The sequence below is a fragment of the Poecile atricapillus genome, chromosome 33 (assembly GCF_030490865.1).
Source record: "Poecile atricapillus isolate bPoeAtr1 chromosome 33, bPoeAtr1.hap1, whole genome shotgun sequence".
NCBI classification, from domain to species: Eukaryota; Metazoa; Chordata; class Aves; order Passeriformes; family Paridae; genus Poecile; species Poecile atricapillus.
The window spans coordinates 2,590,586-2,605,843 of record NC_081281.1 but is presented as its reverse complement, the minus strand read 5'-3'; the positions used below and the strand labels follow the sequence as shown (position 1 = coordinate 2,605,843).

The following is a 15,258-nucleotide window of genomic DNA, read 5'->3' as shown; positions in this document are numbered from 1 at the left end:
GCCCTTCCCAGTTTCCCCAGCTGCCCAGGCTGGAGTGTTGCAGCAGGCACAGTGTGTCCTGCCTGTGGCTCTGCCCCTCGTCCCAGCCTTGGGTCTTGCTGAGGACCGGGCAGAGCGGGGACCTGAAAGCATCTGTGGCATCTCGGCAGTGCCCCCTGTGCCTTCTCCAAGGCTGAGCCCCACATCTCCCCTTGCATCGTTCTGACGTGGCATCCCTGGGGCAGCGCAGACACTTCTGTGGGGCTGGGACCTCCCCTCCACACCGCTGCCAGCCCGGCTGCCCCGAGCACGGGGCACAAAACCAGAGCCAAGGGCAGCTGGGGCTGCTCGTCAGGACACGTCCCCAGCCCAGGAGCACTCCCCGCTGCCAGCGGGACACCCGGAGCCCCGCTCCAGCAGCCGGGATCCCTCCAGCGCTGACATCTGTTTGCATTCCAGCACGCCTGCCAGCGCCGGGGAGCTCCTGCGGCTGGCACAGCTGCATCGCGTGGGCTGCGAGCGGGGTCGGGGGCGGCCACCTGAGCTCCGTGTGCCCCCGCGCTCCCCTGGGCCACCCGGCGTGGGGCTGGTGCCGGTGTTGGCTGCGCCGCCGGTCCCGCCGGTCGCTGCCGGTTTCCGAGTGTACGGATGGAAAGGTGGCGAGGGGCCAGGCCGGCACACAGCCCTCGCTTGTTTGGCCCAGCCAGCGGCATCCCAGCCCTGCTGCTGCGGTGGCTGAACGTCCCCAGGCTGCGCTCCCGGACACGCGCCCCCACCCCCCGTGCCCCCCACCCGGGCGCAATGGCCGGGGGCCCCCACGCTGGGCTGGAGCAGAGCCACGGTGCTGGGCCAGCTGCACAGCCTCCCCCATACTGGCCCAGTTCGAGGGGCCCCACTGGGAAGGGGATGAGTCAGTGCAGCCCCCCCCCAACACGCTCCCCTCTAACGTCACTCAGGAAGTATGTGCCCCATGCTCCCCGTTCCCATTAGCTGGAGGGGCTGATGGCTGCTCCAGCAGCAGAAACCACAGCCGCCTGCTCTGGCCGGGGAAAAGCTGGAGCTGCCGACACCAGAGCTCTGCTCTAAATCCCTGCTGCGTGTCCTGACTGCAGCTGGGCTCTGCTCCCTGTCTGCTTTGGGCTCTTCCCTGCCTGGGGGATGCTGCAGTGGAAGGCAGGAGATGCCACCCCTTATGGTGACAGTCCCCTGCATCCCTGCAGCAGCGGCCCTGTGGGATGCCCCAGGAACCTGGGCAGAGGAGGGATGGGACCCGTGGGACTCTGGAGGTACCATCAGCCTCAAATCTGCCTCCTCTGGCCGCTGGCAGTCCTGCCCCCTGAGCTGGTACCAAGGGGAGGTCAGGGCTTGGGGCAAGTTTGTAGAAAACATTTTTATTTTATGAAAACATCTAGAAAAGCACAGGCGTTGCAGCCCTAGGGTCAAACAGGTCCCCTGGGGCACAGGGGGCTGCAGGGGCTGTGCTTCAGCCCCAGCCCCATTGGAGTCTTCTCTCCAAGCTGCCACCAGCGCTGGCACCAGGTGCTGGCACCTCGCTCCTCTGCTGGCTGTGACCACGCTAGGCTGGCTGCTTCCAGAGGAACGTCTGGATGGAGTCGCTGGGAGCCACGGCCTCGAAGAAACCGACGCGCGGGTCGGAGATCCCAAAGGACACGTCCATGGGGGAGCTGTGGGGAAAGTGAGAGGGGATGGGGGCTCAGTGGGGTCAGTGGGGCCTTTGACCAGGGATCAGAACTGAGCCACTCACCGGTTCAGGACCACCAGGACGATGGCGCCATCGGGGCGCAGGAAAGCCGAGTGCTCCAGGTCACAGCGGCGGCACTTCTTGGAGACGGCCAGTCCCACACGCTGTGAGCCCTCAGGGATGAACTTGCTGTGGGGACAAGCAGGGTCAGAGTCTGGTACTTAGGATGTGGTACCTGGAGCCAGCAGGCTGTGGCCCCAACACACCTGAAGTGGCCCAGGTGGTAGAACATGGGCTGCTTGTAGAAGACATCCTTGCTGCTGTCCACAATGACAGGGCTGTCCACGTAGTTCTTGCTCCAGTTGGGGCCTCCCTCCATATCCAGGGCCAGGTTCCAGTCGGTCCAGCCTGTCACGTAGTTGTTGAGGTTCTGTGGGACAGGGGGTGGTACTGAGCCACAGGCAGGCCCAGGGGCTGGCCAGGGTGGCCGGTGTGTCCACAGCTCCCACCAGGCCCTACCGTCAGGATGCTGTGGCTGTACTTGCTCCCACGGTCCCAGCCACCCAGCACCACCCTGGGCTCCCAGAAGTAGGAGCCTGTGGAGGCCTCCGTGGAGAGGAGGAAATAGTCTGGGAAGAGGTGATGAGTGATGGAGAGTGTCAGGTCGATGGGCGCCAGAAAATCCAGGTACCAGTGGATGCCAATGCCGCTGATATAGCCGGCAGCCACAGGGTCCTTGAGAACCTGCCAGGAGAAAAGGGTCACCAGTGCCCAGGGCTGGGAGATCTGCTGTGGGGCCAGGACAGCTGCTATGGGGACTCACCACCTCTGCCCAGTAGGGCAGCATCACCCTCTGGTCATCCAGGATGATGAGCTGGACATGGCGGTGGGAGCTGTTGGCCAGTGCCGGGCCCAAGTCCTGGGCAATGAAGTCCCGCTGGTGCTCAGGGGAGAAGCCCAGGCACTGGAAGGGGTAGAAGACGATCTCACCAGCCGTGGGCTCGTTCCCTGCTGTCACTGCCCAGAAGGTCAGGTTGTACTTGGCATATTCATCCAGGAACCTGGTGTGGGGTAGACAGTGAACAGCCCCGTTACACCTGTGCATGCCCCAGCTCCAGGTACAGCATCCCCAGCACCCCCTCACCCCCGTGGCCCCTCACCTGATGAAGTACTTGGCCCAGGCCCGGTGGTACTTGTCCCCAGGGCTGCCCTTCAGTGTTCCTCTCCCTGTCATAGCTCCATTCGTCTTCATCCAGACTGGCGAGGTCCAGGGGCTGGCATACAGTGACAGCGGCCGCTTGGCCACTGCCTGGGCTGCTTGGAGGATGGGGATCTAGGGAGAAGTGGGATGGCACAGAGCTCTCTGGGTCTGTCCCAGTGCTGGCAGTGCAGGCAGCAGAAGCAGGAGCTTCCCAGAGGTGGGAAGGTGCTTCCTTTCCCCATCCCATCCCACCCAGGTGTAAGGATAAATCCTCTCCCTCCCCACCGGAAATGCTCCCCTTCCTATTTCATCCCACCCCATCCTATCCCCTCATGTCCCATGCCATCATTTCTCCCACCCAGGTGGAAGGATGAGTCGTCTCCCTCCTAATCAGCAGGAAGGAACTCCCTTTCATCCCCTGTCTATCCCATCCCATCCCATCCCATCCCATCCCATCCCATCCCATCCCATCCCATCCCATCCCATCCCATCCCATCCCATCCCATCCCATCCCACCCCACCCCATCCCATCCCATCCCATCCCATCCCATCCCATCCCATCCCACCCCATCCCACACATCAGCAGATCCAATCCCTCAGACTCTTCCTGCAGGACTCACCTTCATGTGCGTGTCCTCCTCGGTCAGGTTGAAGTGCCTGAGCTCAAAGTCACCCTCAGCATCGGCGTAGGTGTACAGGCGGATGGAGAAGTCAGTGCTGGCCATGGGCACACGCACCAGGTTGTACTCAATGCCTGAGGACAGGCAGGTGGTGATGGGCATCCTCGAGTTGCATTTGAGGGGTCCAGATCCCCCAGCCCCTCAGAACAAATCTCAGCAGCCAGACCCCAGCTCTACCACCCGACAGCGTTGCCTGCCCTGGGCTCACCTTCCTCGGAGAAGTAGGAGCGGAGCAGGTGCTTCTGGGCATCCTTGGACAGGGACTGGATGTTGATGGCAGCCGCATCAGTGATGGAGCCACCAAACCCCTTCACCTTCTGGTACCTCTGTGCCGTGTCCAGGGTGAGGTGGAAATCTGTGGGGACACACAGTGTCACCATCCCCGCCGTGTAGGACAGGCTCTGTCACAGCAGGAGCAGCCAGGGTGGTACCTGGGCTCTTGGTGTTGTGCTGGAAGCTCCCCTCGCTCCTCTCCAGCCGCTTGCCAGCCTTGCTGCTCTCGTACTTGACGTAGGAGCCGGGGGCTGGCAGGACCAGGGGGTCCAGCGTGTCACAGTACGTGGCACTGCAGGCACAGACCAGCGAGCCGTGCCCAAAATCCTTGGCATCACAGGGACGGCCACCTGCAGCAGAGGAAAGACTGGGTGGGCACCGAGGGCTGTGGCTGAGCCCAGCTCATCCCTTCAACCCATGACAGAGTCCAAATCCACCACCCTCCAAAGCCCAGGGACGTGTGCCAGCACATACCTGTGACCTGCAGGGCCACCTGTGCCAGCAGGAGCCAGCCCAGGACACTGGCACAGCCTGGCCCCATGGCACCTCTGCTGCAGCGGCTCAGATGATGCCAGTGGACACTCTGGAGCTGGGAGCAAGGGGAGATGTCAGCAGCCAGAGCTTCTCAGCCTGACCCAGCCCCACACAGAGACACAGGGCAGGGAGAGCCCAAACATCAAGCCCAGGGACTTTGGGGACCACTAGACCCCCCTGCCAGGGCTAAGCCTGTCCTGCCCTCTGCCCACTGCTCTAGCCCAGCACTCACCTTCCCTCCCACCCCTCCAGAGTCTACCAACAGTTCTGGCTATGTCCCAGGTGGTGGTGCAGCCCCCCAGGTGGTGGTGCAGCCCCCCAGGTGTGAGTCACCCCACCAGCCCGCTGTTCCCAGCTGCCCACGCTGGCTCTACCCAGCAACTTTGTTCACTCCCATGAGCTCCCTCCCACTCCTTGTCCCTCCTCACTTGTTCCACAGCTGTGCCATGCCATGTCATACCATGCTGCATCACCCCACATATCCCCAGTGCCTCCCGAGCCATGGCTAGGAGCAAACAGCTCCACTCTCCCAATCCCACGTGCATGGCAGCTGGGGCTTGTCCAGGCAGAGTGGTTTGGGGCTCAAGCCCCTGGCATGGAGAGTCCCACATTCCCCTGTTCTGTGTTCACACCCTGTCCTGTCCTGTCCTTCTCGTGGTGCTGCGCAAGGAGCCTCTCAATGAGAGCACAGCAGGAGCCACCTCCAAACCTCAGGACCCTGATGCCAGACTGAGGACACCTGGGCACCTCTGCCAGGGTGGGATGGTGCCCTCTTGTTTCTCCCCGAGATCTTGTGGGATGTGGAGTGGGGCCAGGCAGCCGTTCCACCTCCATTGCCTCCCACTCCCTGCCTGGGAACGATGCCCAGCTTGGCCAGGGCATGGCCTCAGCATGGTCCTGCTGCCCAGGGCTGTCCCATCCCTATCCCCATCTCAATCCCCGTTCCCACCTGCTGAAGCCACCTCGGATCCAGGGCACTCACCTGCTGCCAAACCACCTCTCGCTGCGTCTCTGTGGCAGCAGTGGCGGGACCTGGCTGTGCTTGCTGGGAGGTGACGCGTCTGGCAGAGCAGGAAAGGTGAGTTTGGAATGGGACAGCTCATGGGACTCTGTGTTTGAAGAGGAGCCCGGGGATGATTTTGCAACCTGGCTCCAGCGAGCTTTCCCCACACCACAGCATTTGCAAAGCTCTCCTGAAACCTGTTCCAGTGGCCAGAGGGAAGCTGGGGAGGGGAGGATGCTCCCCAGTCCCTCAAATGCCTCCATCACCCCCCATAGCCAGGAAGAGCCCCACAGGAGCAGCCCTGAGTCCTGGGACACCTCGGACAGGGCAGGGCAGGCTGTGTCCACCCTGGGTCCCTGCTTATCCCACCCGGGAGCAGTTGGGCTTTTCCATGGCCAGTGCCACTGCCATGACCTGTGCCCCGTTTGTGGCTGCTCCAGGACCTTTCCTGGCACGGGCAGAGGCAGCAGCCGGTCATGGCAGGGACCCCCGACCCCTCCCGCTGGCTCAGCGGGCGGTGGGCACAGCGCTGCCCGCAGAGGTGCCCTCGCCCCCGCCGTGCCCCCCACGCCGGAGCCCCAGGCCGCAGCGGGCTGGGTGGAGCCGGCTGCAGCAATTTATCATCTGCAAAACAAGTCTGGGCTCCACACCGTCTAATTTGGGATCCTTCCTAATTGCAGGCATCTGCTCCGCAGGAGAAACAGGAGGCGGGGAGAGGCACGGGGGGAGCGGCATCTGCCCCGGGGTCCCCTTGGGGCAGCTGGTGACTGTGACAAGGGAGGCAGACCCCCTCCCAAGGACCACAGACCCCCACCCAGGGACCACAGACCCCCTCCCAGGGACCACAGACCCCCACCCAGGGACCACAGCCCCCTCCTAGGGAGCACAGACCCCTTCCCAGGGACTACAGACCCCCACCCAGGGACCACAGACCCCCTCCAGGGAGCACAGACCCTCACCCAGGGACCACAGACCCCCTCCCAAGGACCACAGACCCCCTTCCAGGGAGCACAGACCCCAGCCCAGGGACCACAGACCCCCTCCCAGGGAGCACAGACCCCAGCCCAGGGACCACAGCCCCTCACTCAGTGTCACAGCCTCTGGCCCAGAGTCACAGCACCTCACTGGAGATCGCAGCCCCCCACCCAAGGCCCTGCTCTCCTGCTGCCACCAGAGAAGGGTTCCCCCAGCACACGCTGCAGGCAGTGGGGATGATGGGGGTGGTTCCTCCAGCCTCACCCCACCCCTCGCTCCCCTTGCCCGGGGTGTTGCATCCCCCCGTTTCCCAGCTGGTTTTTCAGTCCGGAGGGAAGACAGCATCCCACAGCAGCTGAACTCCAAACAGGCAGGAGCAGGAGCCAGCCCAGAGGGGCTGAGCCAAAGCCTTGCCCTGCACACCTGTCCCTGAGCCCTGCTGAGCACCGGGGGTGAGGGCTCCGATGTCCCTTGGGAAGGAGACATTCCCAAGGTGTCAAGAATGGTGTGGCAAAAGGACCAGCGCAGTGAGCCTGTGCTGGGCACTGATGAGGTCACCCCTCGAATCCTGGGGGTCAGTTCTGTGCCCCTCCTGACAAGAGGGACATTGAGAGGCTGGAGCATGTCCAGAGAAGGGCATGCAGCTGAGGAGGGGTCTGGAGCACCAGGAGAGGATGAGAGAGCTGGGGGGCTCAGTCTGCAGAAAAGGAGGCTCAGGGGGGTCCTTCTGGCTCTGCACAACTCCCTGACAGGAGGGGGCAGCCAGGTGGGGGCCAGGCTCTGCTCCCAGGGAACAAGAACAAGAGGAAATGGCCTCAAGTTGCATCAGGAGAGCTATGGCATTTCCCAGGAGAGGTTTAGGTTGAATATTAAAGAAAATTTCTTCATGGCCAGGACTGTCCAGCCCTGGCATCGGCTGGGTGGAGTTGCCATCCCTGGAGGGATTTAACAAATGTGTATGGAGCACTTGGGGACGTGACTTAGGGCTGGCCTTGGCAGTGCTGGGGGAACGGTTGGACTTGATGATCTTTGAGGCCTTTTCCAACCTCAAGGATTCCATGATTCTATTCTATGATTCTAAGCACACGCAGCCCGACCCAGCTGCCGTTGGGGCCAGCATTCCCCAGGAACACGGATAAAAGCACAGGACAGGCTCCTTGAACAGGGCTGGGATGGAGCCCGGTGCCACCTTCACACCACACTCCAATAATCCAGCTGTAAAGCCTCTGGGTTTTTCGTTTTCCCTAACCTCAGCAGTTCCGTGGCTCTCACACAGGGGCATTGGCCAAGGAGAGCTCTGGCTTTCTCATTCCTGTACTTCAAAGATGCTGGTAACGTTCCCAAAGGCACAGGGAATACTGTAACTGGTATTTAGGGAAAGTAAATAGGACAGGGAGGTCATTGCGGGTTGTGGCCAGTGTTGGCCACAGCCAGAATAGAGGGGACTCTGTCCAGGGGCCACCCTGGAGACGGTGGCACCAGCCTAATTTGTCCGTAAGGTTTGGTGGATGGGGCCACTGATATCATTTACTCTGCCTTTCCGACAGCGTCTGACATTTGGATTTTTAAAATATTCCCCCAAAAAGCAAGCTGGGGAAAACCAACAGCACATATGGAATGAATCAAGGGCTGGCAGTGGCGGAGGCTCCAGCTGCAGGGATAAACAAGGAGACACCCGCAGGCCACGGGGGCCGGAGCCCCCGGGGCACCCCTGGCCCCGAGCCGCCCCGCCGAGGAAAACCGAGCGATTTCCGAGCGCGTAGAGGAAACACTGACGGGAACGGCGCATTCCAGAGGGAGAGCGTCATGGCTTTTACTTGGCGCCCGCGACACACGCGAAGGTTTCAAGGGGGCCACGTGTGGAAGTGTGGTCCAGGAGCTGCTGCAGAGGGAGCTTCCAGAGGGATGGGAAGTGCCGGGAGGGAGGGGAGGCTGGGAAGGAGCAGGCCTGGCCAGACCCCGGTGCCAGGAGCACACGGAGCCCCTCGTGCAGGGGCTGCACTCCTGGCATCTGCTGCCACTCCTGAGGGATGTTGGAAAGGGTGGAGGAAGAGTTGACCCCCAGAGCCCCCCAGAGCCCCTCAGCACTCCCCTGGCTCTCACTGCTGGCGCCACAGGTAGGTCTGGATGGAGTGGGCTGGAGCCACAGTCTCAATGAAGCCCATGGCAGGGTCCCGGATTCCAAATGGCACATCCTGGCTGAACCTGGGGAGCGAGAGGGGCTGAGCCAGTCTGCACAGCCTGGGCTGAGCATCATCCCCATCCCCTGCCCAGGCTGACCTGTTGAGGACCACCAGGACAAGGGCACCATCGGGGCGCAGGACGGCCACGTGCTCCAGCTGGCAGAGGAGGCAACGGCGGCTGCTGTGCAGCCCCACCCGCCGGGAGCCCTCAGGGATGAACTTGCTGTGGAGAGAGGACCAGGAGATGGGTTCTGCCCCTGATCTGGGCCTGGCGGCAGCACCTGAGCCCCCCTGACCCACCTGAAGTGCCCCATGTGGTAGAACATGGGCTGCTTGTAGAAAACATCCTTGCTGCCATCCACGATGACAGGGCTGTCCACAAAGTTCTTGACCCAGTTGGGGCCTCCCTCCAGATCCAGGACCAGGTTCCAGTCGGTCCAACCAGACACAAAGTGGTTCATGACCTGGGGGGGCAGGGAAGGGGCTGTGCAGGGCTCCCCCCAGCCCCGGGCGGGCCGTGTGGGGGCCGTACCGTCAGGATGCTGTAGCTGTAGTGGTCCCCCCGCTCCCAGCAGCCCAGGGACACGGCAAAGCGGAACATGAAGAAGCCAGTGCAGGCCTCCGTGTAGAGGAGGAAATGGTCGGGGAAGAGCTTGTGGGTGGCCTCCAGGCTGCAGCCAGGCGGGACGATGGCATCCAGGTACCAGTGGACCGCCAGGCCAGCCACGTAACGGGCAGCTGTGGCGTTTCCCAGGACCTGGGGAGCAAAGGAGATGCCTCACACTGACGCTCCACGTGCCTGAAGCCTGCGGGGATGGACACGTGGACTCCGTGTGCCAGTGTGGGCTCTCAGGGCCACCTCTTGTCCCCTCCCATGGGCACCACAGCCCACCCCACCTGCAGCCCCCTCCCTGCACACCCTGGCGTGGATCTGGTGCCCCAGCATCGTTTGGCACCTCGGTGGGTGCAGTGCACAGGGGGTGGGGCACAGGTTTGCCTCTCAGTGGGCCCTTTGCCCCCCACCTGGGCCCTGCTGCTGCCTGGTCCTCCCTCCACATCCCCCTGGGGTGGTCCAGCCCTGCAGCTGGAGGAAAAGGAGGGGCACGTTGCCTGGCTTGAGGCTGGGGCAGGAGCATATTTTACTTTCTTTCCTCCTAGTTTTAGGTAATTCCCCCAAACAACCCTTGCAGCATTGTTGGGGGGGAAACCAAATCAGCCAAAACTCTGCCCAGAAAAGGTGCTGGTGTCCAGCAGCACTGCCAGGATCCAGGGATCCAGGATGTGGGTGACACCTCCTGTCCTCACTCCCGCCGGGCACATGCGGAGGCGGCTGCTCTGGAAGGAGCCGGCTCCGGCTCCCACTCTGGCAGACCCGGTTTGCTCCCACTCTCCAGGGCTGGGAGAGGCCACCAGCTCCATTCCCAATAAAGCCTGGGGCTGGGGAGCGAGGGGAAAGGCAGGGGCGCTGCTCTTCACCACTTTGGCCCAGTGTGGGAGGTGGATGCGCTGGTCATCGAGCATGAGGAGCCGCGTGCGGTGGGGGCTGTGGGCCAGCGCGGGGCCCAGGTCCTGGGCGATGAAGTCCCGCTGCTGTGCGGCCGTGAAGGCGATGGTGGGGGCCTGGGGGGGCGTGAAGAGCCCTGCCAGAGGCTCGTTCTGCGCCGTCACTGCCCAGAAGGTCACGTTGTGTTTGGCATATTCATCCAGGAACCTGGTGCAGAGAAGGGGGGGGGCAGAATCAGCTGTGCTGCCCCTCCACTCCCACCCTAATCCTCTCCCTGCTGTCCATCCCAGCCTGGCTCCACAGACAGTACTTGATGAAGTAGTTGGCCCAGGTCTTGTGGTACTTGTCCCCTGCCTTCCCCTTCAGAGTCCCTTTCCCACGGACATCCCCGTTACTCCTCATCCAGGCTGGGGCAGTCCAGGGGCTGGCAAACAGCAACAGCGGCCGCTTGCTCATGGCCAAAGCTCGACGCAGGAGGGGAATCTGTGGGAGAGGGCAGAGGGACAGGATCAGCTGCAGCCGCAGTTCCCCAAAACCACAGGGCCCAGCTCTGGAGGAAGAGGAGAACTCAGGGGACCTCAGCAGGGATTGGTAGCTGGCAAGCACCACCCCAGGCACAGCGCCCTGGCTCCTCACCCTGCCAGTGCCAGCTGGGATGTGCCAGGACGTGCCCCGGAGGAGGTGCCAGCTCCCACAGGCTGTCCCCATGCTGCACTGCCACAGTGTGCAGGGCTCAGCAGCACCTGGTCCTGGGGGTCCCAGCACAGACAGGAGCTCCAGCACCAGAGGGGACAAGGTGCTGATGGCCGCAGCTTCAGCCTCCCACCTTCATCTTCACATCCTCGTCCGCCAGCCTGAAGTGCTTCAGCTCGTAGTCATCAGGGACATCATCGTAGCTGTAGGGGCGCACAGAGAAGTCGCTGCAAGCCATGGGGACCCGGATGAGGTTGTATTCAATCCCTGAGGAGCACGAAAAGCATCAAGCGGCACCGGAGCATCCAGGTGACGACGTCCCTGCAGCAGGGACAGGCACAGCCACCTCTGGTGACGCCACGATCTGCTCACACCGCCGTGCCCGCACCGCTCACCGCTCTCAGAGAAGTAGGAGCGCAGCAGGTTGTCCTGGGCTGGCTGTGACAGCTTCAGGATGTTCATGGCAGCAGCATCGGAGAGGGACCCGCCGAAGCCCTTCACGTGCTGGTACAGCGTGGAGATGTTGAGGGTCAGCAGCAGCCCTGGGGGAAGAGCCCGGCTCAGTCCGTGCTGCCCAGGGGTCCCTCGGGGGCACCGCCACCCACCCGTGGCCGTACCTGGGGTGCGCAGACTGCTCTGGAACCTCCCCTCGCTCCTCTCCAGCCTCTTGCCGGCCTTGCTGCTCTCGTACTTGACGTAGGAGCCGGGGGTCGGCAGGACCAGGGGGTCCAGCGTGTCACAGTACGTGGCGTTGCACACACAAACCGGCGAGCCGTGCCCAAAATCCTTGGGGATGCAGGGTCGGGCACCTGGGAGGCGTGGAAGGCTGGCGGTGGCTGATGGCTCAGGGACGTGTCCCTGTGTGCTCCCCCGCCTGCCCCAGGGCGATGCCCGTGCTCCGCATGCCGGCACCTCCCGGGCGCAGCTCCGCGCTGCCCCTGGGCTCCCGTCCTTGCCCCAGGGTGCCCAAGCCCCGCTGCCACCCCCGCGACGTCCCCGCGCTCACCTGCCACCCGGGACACTGGCAGCAGCAGCAGCAGCAGCCAGCCCAGGATGCCGACAGCCCACATGGCCCTTCCGCGTTCCCCAAGCAGGTCCCAGGGAGCAGCTCCTGCGGCGGGGACAGCCTCAGTCAAGGCACGGGGATGGGATGGAAGGATCAGTCCCATCTCCCTGTTCCTCTGTGGAGCTCCTGCCACATACCCCATTCCCCCCAAACACCCTCGTTTTGCAGGTCGGGTGGGGAGGGTCCGCACCCCACCCGCCTTCACCCCAGCTGCTCCCGACCTGCGCTGCCACCAGCCCTCCTCCTCCTCCTCAGCAGCTCCAGCCTCCCCACCTCGCCTTTACAGGGAGCTGCTCGGAGACCTCCCTCCGCAGCACACCCTCTCCCACCCCCACAGCTCCTCCTTGCTCTCCTCCCGGCCCGTACCTGCCCTCAGGACCGCCGCGCATCTCCTCGCCACGGGGCTGGGGAGCGCCGGGTCCCCTCTGCCGCAGTGCCAAGGAGGGACAGGGACACGGTGCTGGCAGCTGCGCCTGAGTGAAAGGTTCAGCCAGCACAGCGAGGTGTCACAGGGGCAGATCTGAGCCCCTGGGAACCCAGCAGAGCCAAGGGCAGGCTCATGGCACAGCTGCCCGTCCTGCTGGGGATCCCCCCTGCCCACCACTCCGCTGTCCCCACTGTCCCCCAGCGGCCGCGGGGCCGTGTGCTCAGCACAGGAGGGTCCAGGACACCCAGGCAAGGTCAGTGAAAGCTCAGGGCACAGCATTGGTGGCCACATGAGAGCTGGGTCTGCTGCCCTTGCCTGCCCAAGCCTTTGGCATCATCCTCCCCAACTCAGCACATCCTGGGGAAGCCAGCAGTGGGGGCAGCGGTGGCAGCAAGTGGGCAATACCCCAGCTCCTGCAGGGCTGCACTCCCACTGTTAACAGCAGCAGCTGGACCCTCAAAGGGGATCCTGCTGTCCCAACACCGCGCCAGGAACAAAGCTCTGGTGCTCTGGTAGCACTCCCTGCTCCTCCAAGAGTGACCCTCCACTGAACCAAGGCGGAACTGGGCCAGCTCACCTGGGCACACAGATCCTACCTGGTCCCATCACCCAGGATGTTCCCACTCCTGTGGACACACACTCATTACTGCAGGGACATCCTCAGCATCTCCACACAGGCATGGCCCAGGGAATGGAGGGTGGCCAGATCCCAGCCACAGCTCCCAGCCACAGCTCTGCTAGCCTGCAGCATCAATCACCAGGTCAGGGCTCCCCTGCACAGGGTTAAACTGCTCCGTTAGCTTTCACTCCATGGGTGGAGCAGCACTTCATGACTAATTTTCTCCATTTCTGGCATATCAGATGCAACTCTGGGGCAATTCAATTCATCAAAGTTCCTCCTACCCCCAGCACTGCCCTGCTGTGGGCCCTGCTACAGTTCCACGCCTCTGCTGGGAGCTGAGCCATGCGACACCTGGGCCAGTTGCCACCGGGGCTGGGGCAGATGGGGCCAGGTAGCCCCTGGTTACATCTCACAGGGCAAACAGGTGGCCCAGGAGGGAGCTCCTGTCCCTGTCCCGCTGCGCTGTGCATCTCCCACCTCCAAGTGTGATTAAGGTGTGATCAGACTGCTACACCCAGGCTAATGAGCCCCAATTTTGGGGAGGGATTAATAGCTCCTAAGGCAATCAGCCACCTCCAAGCTCACTTCCAGCCATCCAGGATGCCCCCGTTCACCCTTTCCCATTCCAAAGTCCAGTCTTTCCTGGCCCTCATCAGCCACAGCCCCCCCCCAGCTGGCTCAGGTCCCACAGCTCCTGGAAGCAAAACACTGCGGAGGCTGCTGGAGCTCATCCTTATCAACACCAGCTGATAAGAGTGTCCTGCTGAGCAGGAAAAGTGAGACCCAGGGGCCGGGCAACGCCCCGCATGGAGCTGCTGGCACACAGATACCAGGCAGCCCCACCAAGCCCCCAAAGCCGTTTCTTGTGGCCAATCTCCAAATACAGGGAGCTCCTGGGGGTCTCAGGGGCCTCGTGGCATGGTGTGATCACCCTTTGCAGTTCACGGGTGGGTTTGTTCCAGGATGGGGTCAAAGGAGCCATCAGAGGAGCCAGGGTGTGAATTTTTTTCCCTAAGCCAGGAGAGTGAAGATGGAAACCCAGGGACATGGAGCTGGGCTGAGTCACCTTTCTAGGGATCACAACTCTGTAAACATCGATGCCAAAGAGCCTCGGTGTGGCATCACAGCAACTCCTTCCCAGCAGCGGGACCCCAGCCCAGAGCACGTGGGGACAGTCCTCAGGGTGATCACTGGCTCCAAGCCAACTGCTGCGGGTCCCCAGTCACTGTGAGCCCCAAACAAGCCAAGGCTTTGCACAAGAATTAATGAGCAGAGCCAAGCCCAGCGACGTCGGAGGATTCGCCCCCGCTACGTTTATCCCAGAGCCAGTCGGTCCTTCAGCACGGAGCCGAGCGCAGGGACCAGGGCACGTGGACCAGAGTGATTCAGCATCGGCCACCAGCTGCTAGCACCAGGGCAGGTGAGTAGGAAACAGGTGGGGAAGCAGCCCTGAACCCAGAGTGGGATGTTGGCAGCAGGGTGATGGCAGCGGGGTGATGGGGATGGGACTCGCTGAAGTTATGATCCTGGAGAAACATTTCCCTCTTGTGGACAAACACAAACAGCCTCGGGGCAGGAGCAGGGTGTTCTCCCCAGGACTCTTGGGAGCTGCGGGATTCCAAGAGCAGCATCCCTGTGGCTCCGTGGCGTGCCAGTGTCCCAGGGTGACACTGTCACTCACTGACCACGCCTGGGCTGTGCTCAGCCCACGCAGCATTGGGGCTGTCAGTCCTGACAGCACCCCTGGGCACAACCCGCCTGCACACATCAGCCCAGGGGCCGTGCCACCCTCCTCGCCCTGAAATTATGACCTCCCTGCCCTAATCTCCTGCTCTCACACCCTGCCAGCTCCTTCTCTCCTTCCTGGGTGCGCCCACACTCAGCACCCACTCCCGGTCCTGTCCCCGCTTGCTCAAGCCACCCCAGATGTGTGGTGGGTGCACTCCCACCCTCCTCACCACAGTGGGGACCCCTCGGCTCAGACCCCACGGGGAACAGCAGGCTCCAGGCATGGCTCCTCCAGCCTGGCCAGCCTCCCTGTCCCAGAAAAGCCCCAGGAGCAGCACTGCCCGGACCTCAGCCAGAGCTGGCTGTCCAAAGGCTTTGTCCCTGCTCCTGACGCTGCACTCAGGGTGAATCCCGAGCCACTTGCTAGGTCCTAAAACCCATCCCGAAGCGCATCAGGAGCGCAGCCGGGCTCTGCCCTGCCCCAGCCAGGCGTGCATGCCTGGAACGGGGAGCAGACTCTGCCTGGAGCATCTCTCAGCAGGGTGAGCCCCTCGGGGAGCTGAGGGGGCAGAAGGGCAGGCGGTGGGCAGGGAGAGGGGCTGCCCCACGATGCTCCGGCTGCTCTGCGCTGCTCGCCAGACTCCAGCAGGCTCCATGCCGGGGTGGCACCCAGCCACAGTGCCCAGGA

The 15,258-nt window shown here is 63.0% G+C and overlaps 2 protein-coding genes across 7 annotated transcripts; both read right to left on the bottom strand.

The window, feature by feature from the left end:
- Positions 1–1,356: 1,356 nt before the first annotated feature.
- LOC131590315 (lysosomal acid glucosylceramidase-like) lies at positions 1,357–6,218 on the bottom strand. Of its 2 annotated transcripts, XM_058860269.1 has the most exons (11): positions 5,352–6,218; positions 4,310–4,424; positions 3,994–4,185; positions 3,771–3,917; positions 3,503–3,636; positions 2,842–3,014; positions 2,505–2,742; positions 2,201–2,425; positions 1,948–2,111; positions 1,745–1,870; positions 1,357–1,664 (listed from the first exon to the last, which is right to left on the bottom strand). In XM_058860269.1, exons 2-11 carry the CDS (start codon positions 4,374–4,376, stop codon positions 1,556–1,558), a joined length of 1,575 nt encoding a protein of 524 aa, XP_058716252.1. In that variant the 5' UTR covers positions 4,377–4,424; positions 5,352–6,218; the 3' UTR covers positions 1,357–1,555. The 2 variants fall into 2 exon arrangements, with proteins under 2 accessions (XP_058716252.1, XP_058716253.1); XM_058860270.1 differs by lacking the exons at positions 3,994–4,185; positions 4,310–4,424.
- A 213-nt stretch (positions 6,219–6,431) lies between these two features.
- On the bottom strand, positions 6,432–15,110 carry LOC131590313 (lysosomal acid glucosylceramidase-like). 5 transcript variants are annotated; one of them, XM_058860264.1, is made up of 11 exons: positions 12,160–15,110; positions 11,734–11,838; positions 11,345–11,536; positions 11,123–11,269; positions 10,861–10,994; positions 10,345–10,517; positions 10,007–10,241; positions 9,063–9,287; positions 8,831–8,994; positions 8,628–8,753; positions 8,360–8,552 (listed from the first exon to the last, which is right to left on the bottom strand). In XM_058860264.1, the coding sequence occupies exons 1-11, from the start codon at positions 12,509–12,511 to the stop codon at positions 8,447–8,449; spliced, it is 1,959 nt and encodes a 652-aa protein (XP_058716247.1). In that variant the 5' UTR covers positions 12,512–15,110; the 3' UTR covers positions 8,360–8,446. The 5 variants fall into 5 exon arrangements, with proteins under 5 accessions (XP_058716248.1, XP_058716245.1, XP_058716244.1 ...); XM_058860263.1 differs by having other exon boundaries at positions 8,358–8,552; positions 11,123–11,536; XM_058860262.1 differs by having other exon boundaries at positions 6,438–8,994.
- Between the last annotated feature and the right edge of the window lie 148 nt (positions 15,111–15,258).

Bases quoted from the DNA above. Each gene is read 5' to 3' on its own strand.
- LOC131590315 (XM_058860269.1), bottom strand. From the start codon at position 4,376: ATGGGGCCAGGCTGTGCCAGTGTCCTGGGCTGGCTCCTGCTGGCACAG. The intron at 3,637-3,770 runs GTGAGCCCAGGG...GCCTGTCCTCAG, and splicing joins CTCCTACTTCTCCGAGGAAG to GCATTGAGTACAACCTGGTG. The intron at 2,426-2,504 runs GTGAGTCCCCAT...TTCTCCTGGCAG, and splicing joins TGCCCTACTGGGCAGAGGTG to GTTCTCAAGGACCCTGTGGC.
- LOC131590313 (XM_058860261.1), bottom strand. From the start codon at position 12,511: ATGTGGCCACCAATGCTGTGCCCTGAGCTTTCACTGACCTTGCCTGGG. The intron at 11,839-12,159 runs GTACGGGCCGGG...TCCCCGCCGCAG, and splicing joins CGCGGCGGTCCTGAGGGCAG to GAGCTGCTCCCTGGGACCTG. The intron at 10,995-11,122 runs GTGAGCGGTGCG...CGTGCTCCTCAG, and splicing joins CTCCTACTTCTCTGAGAGCG to GGATTGAATACAACCTCATC.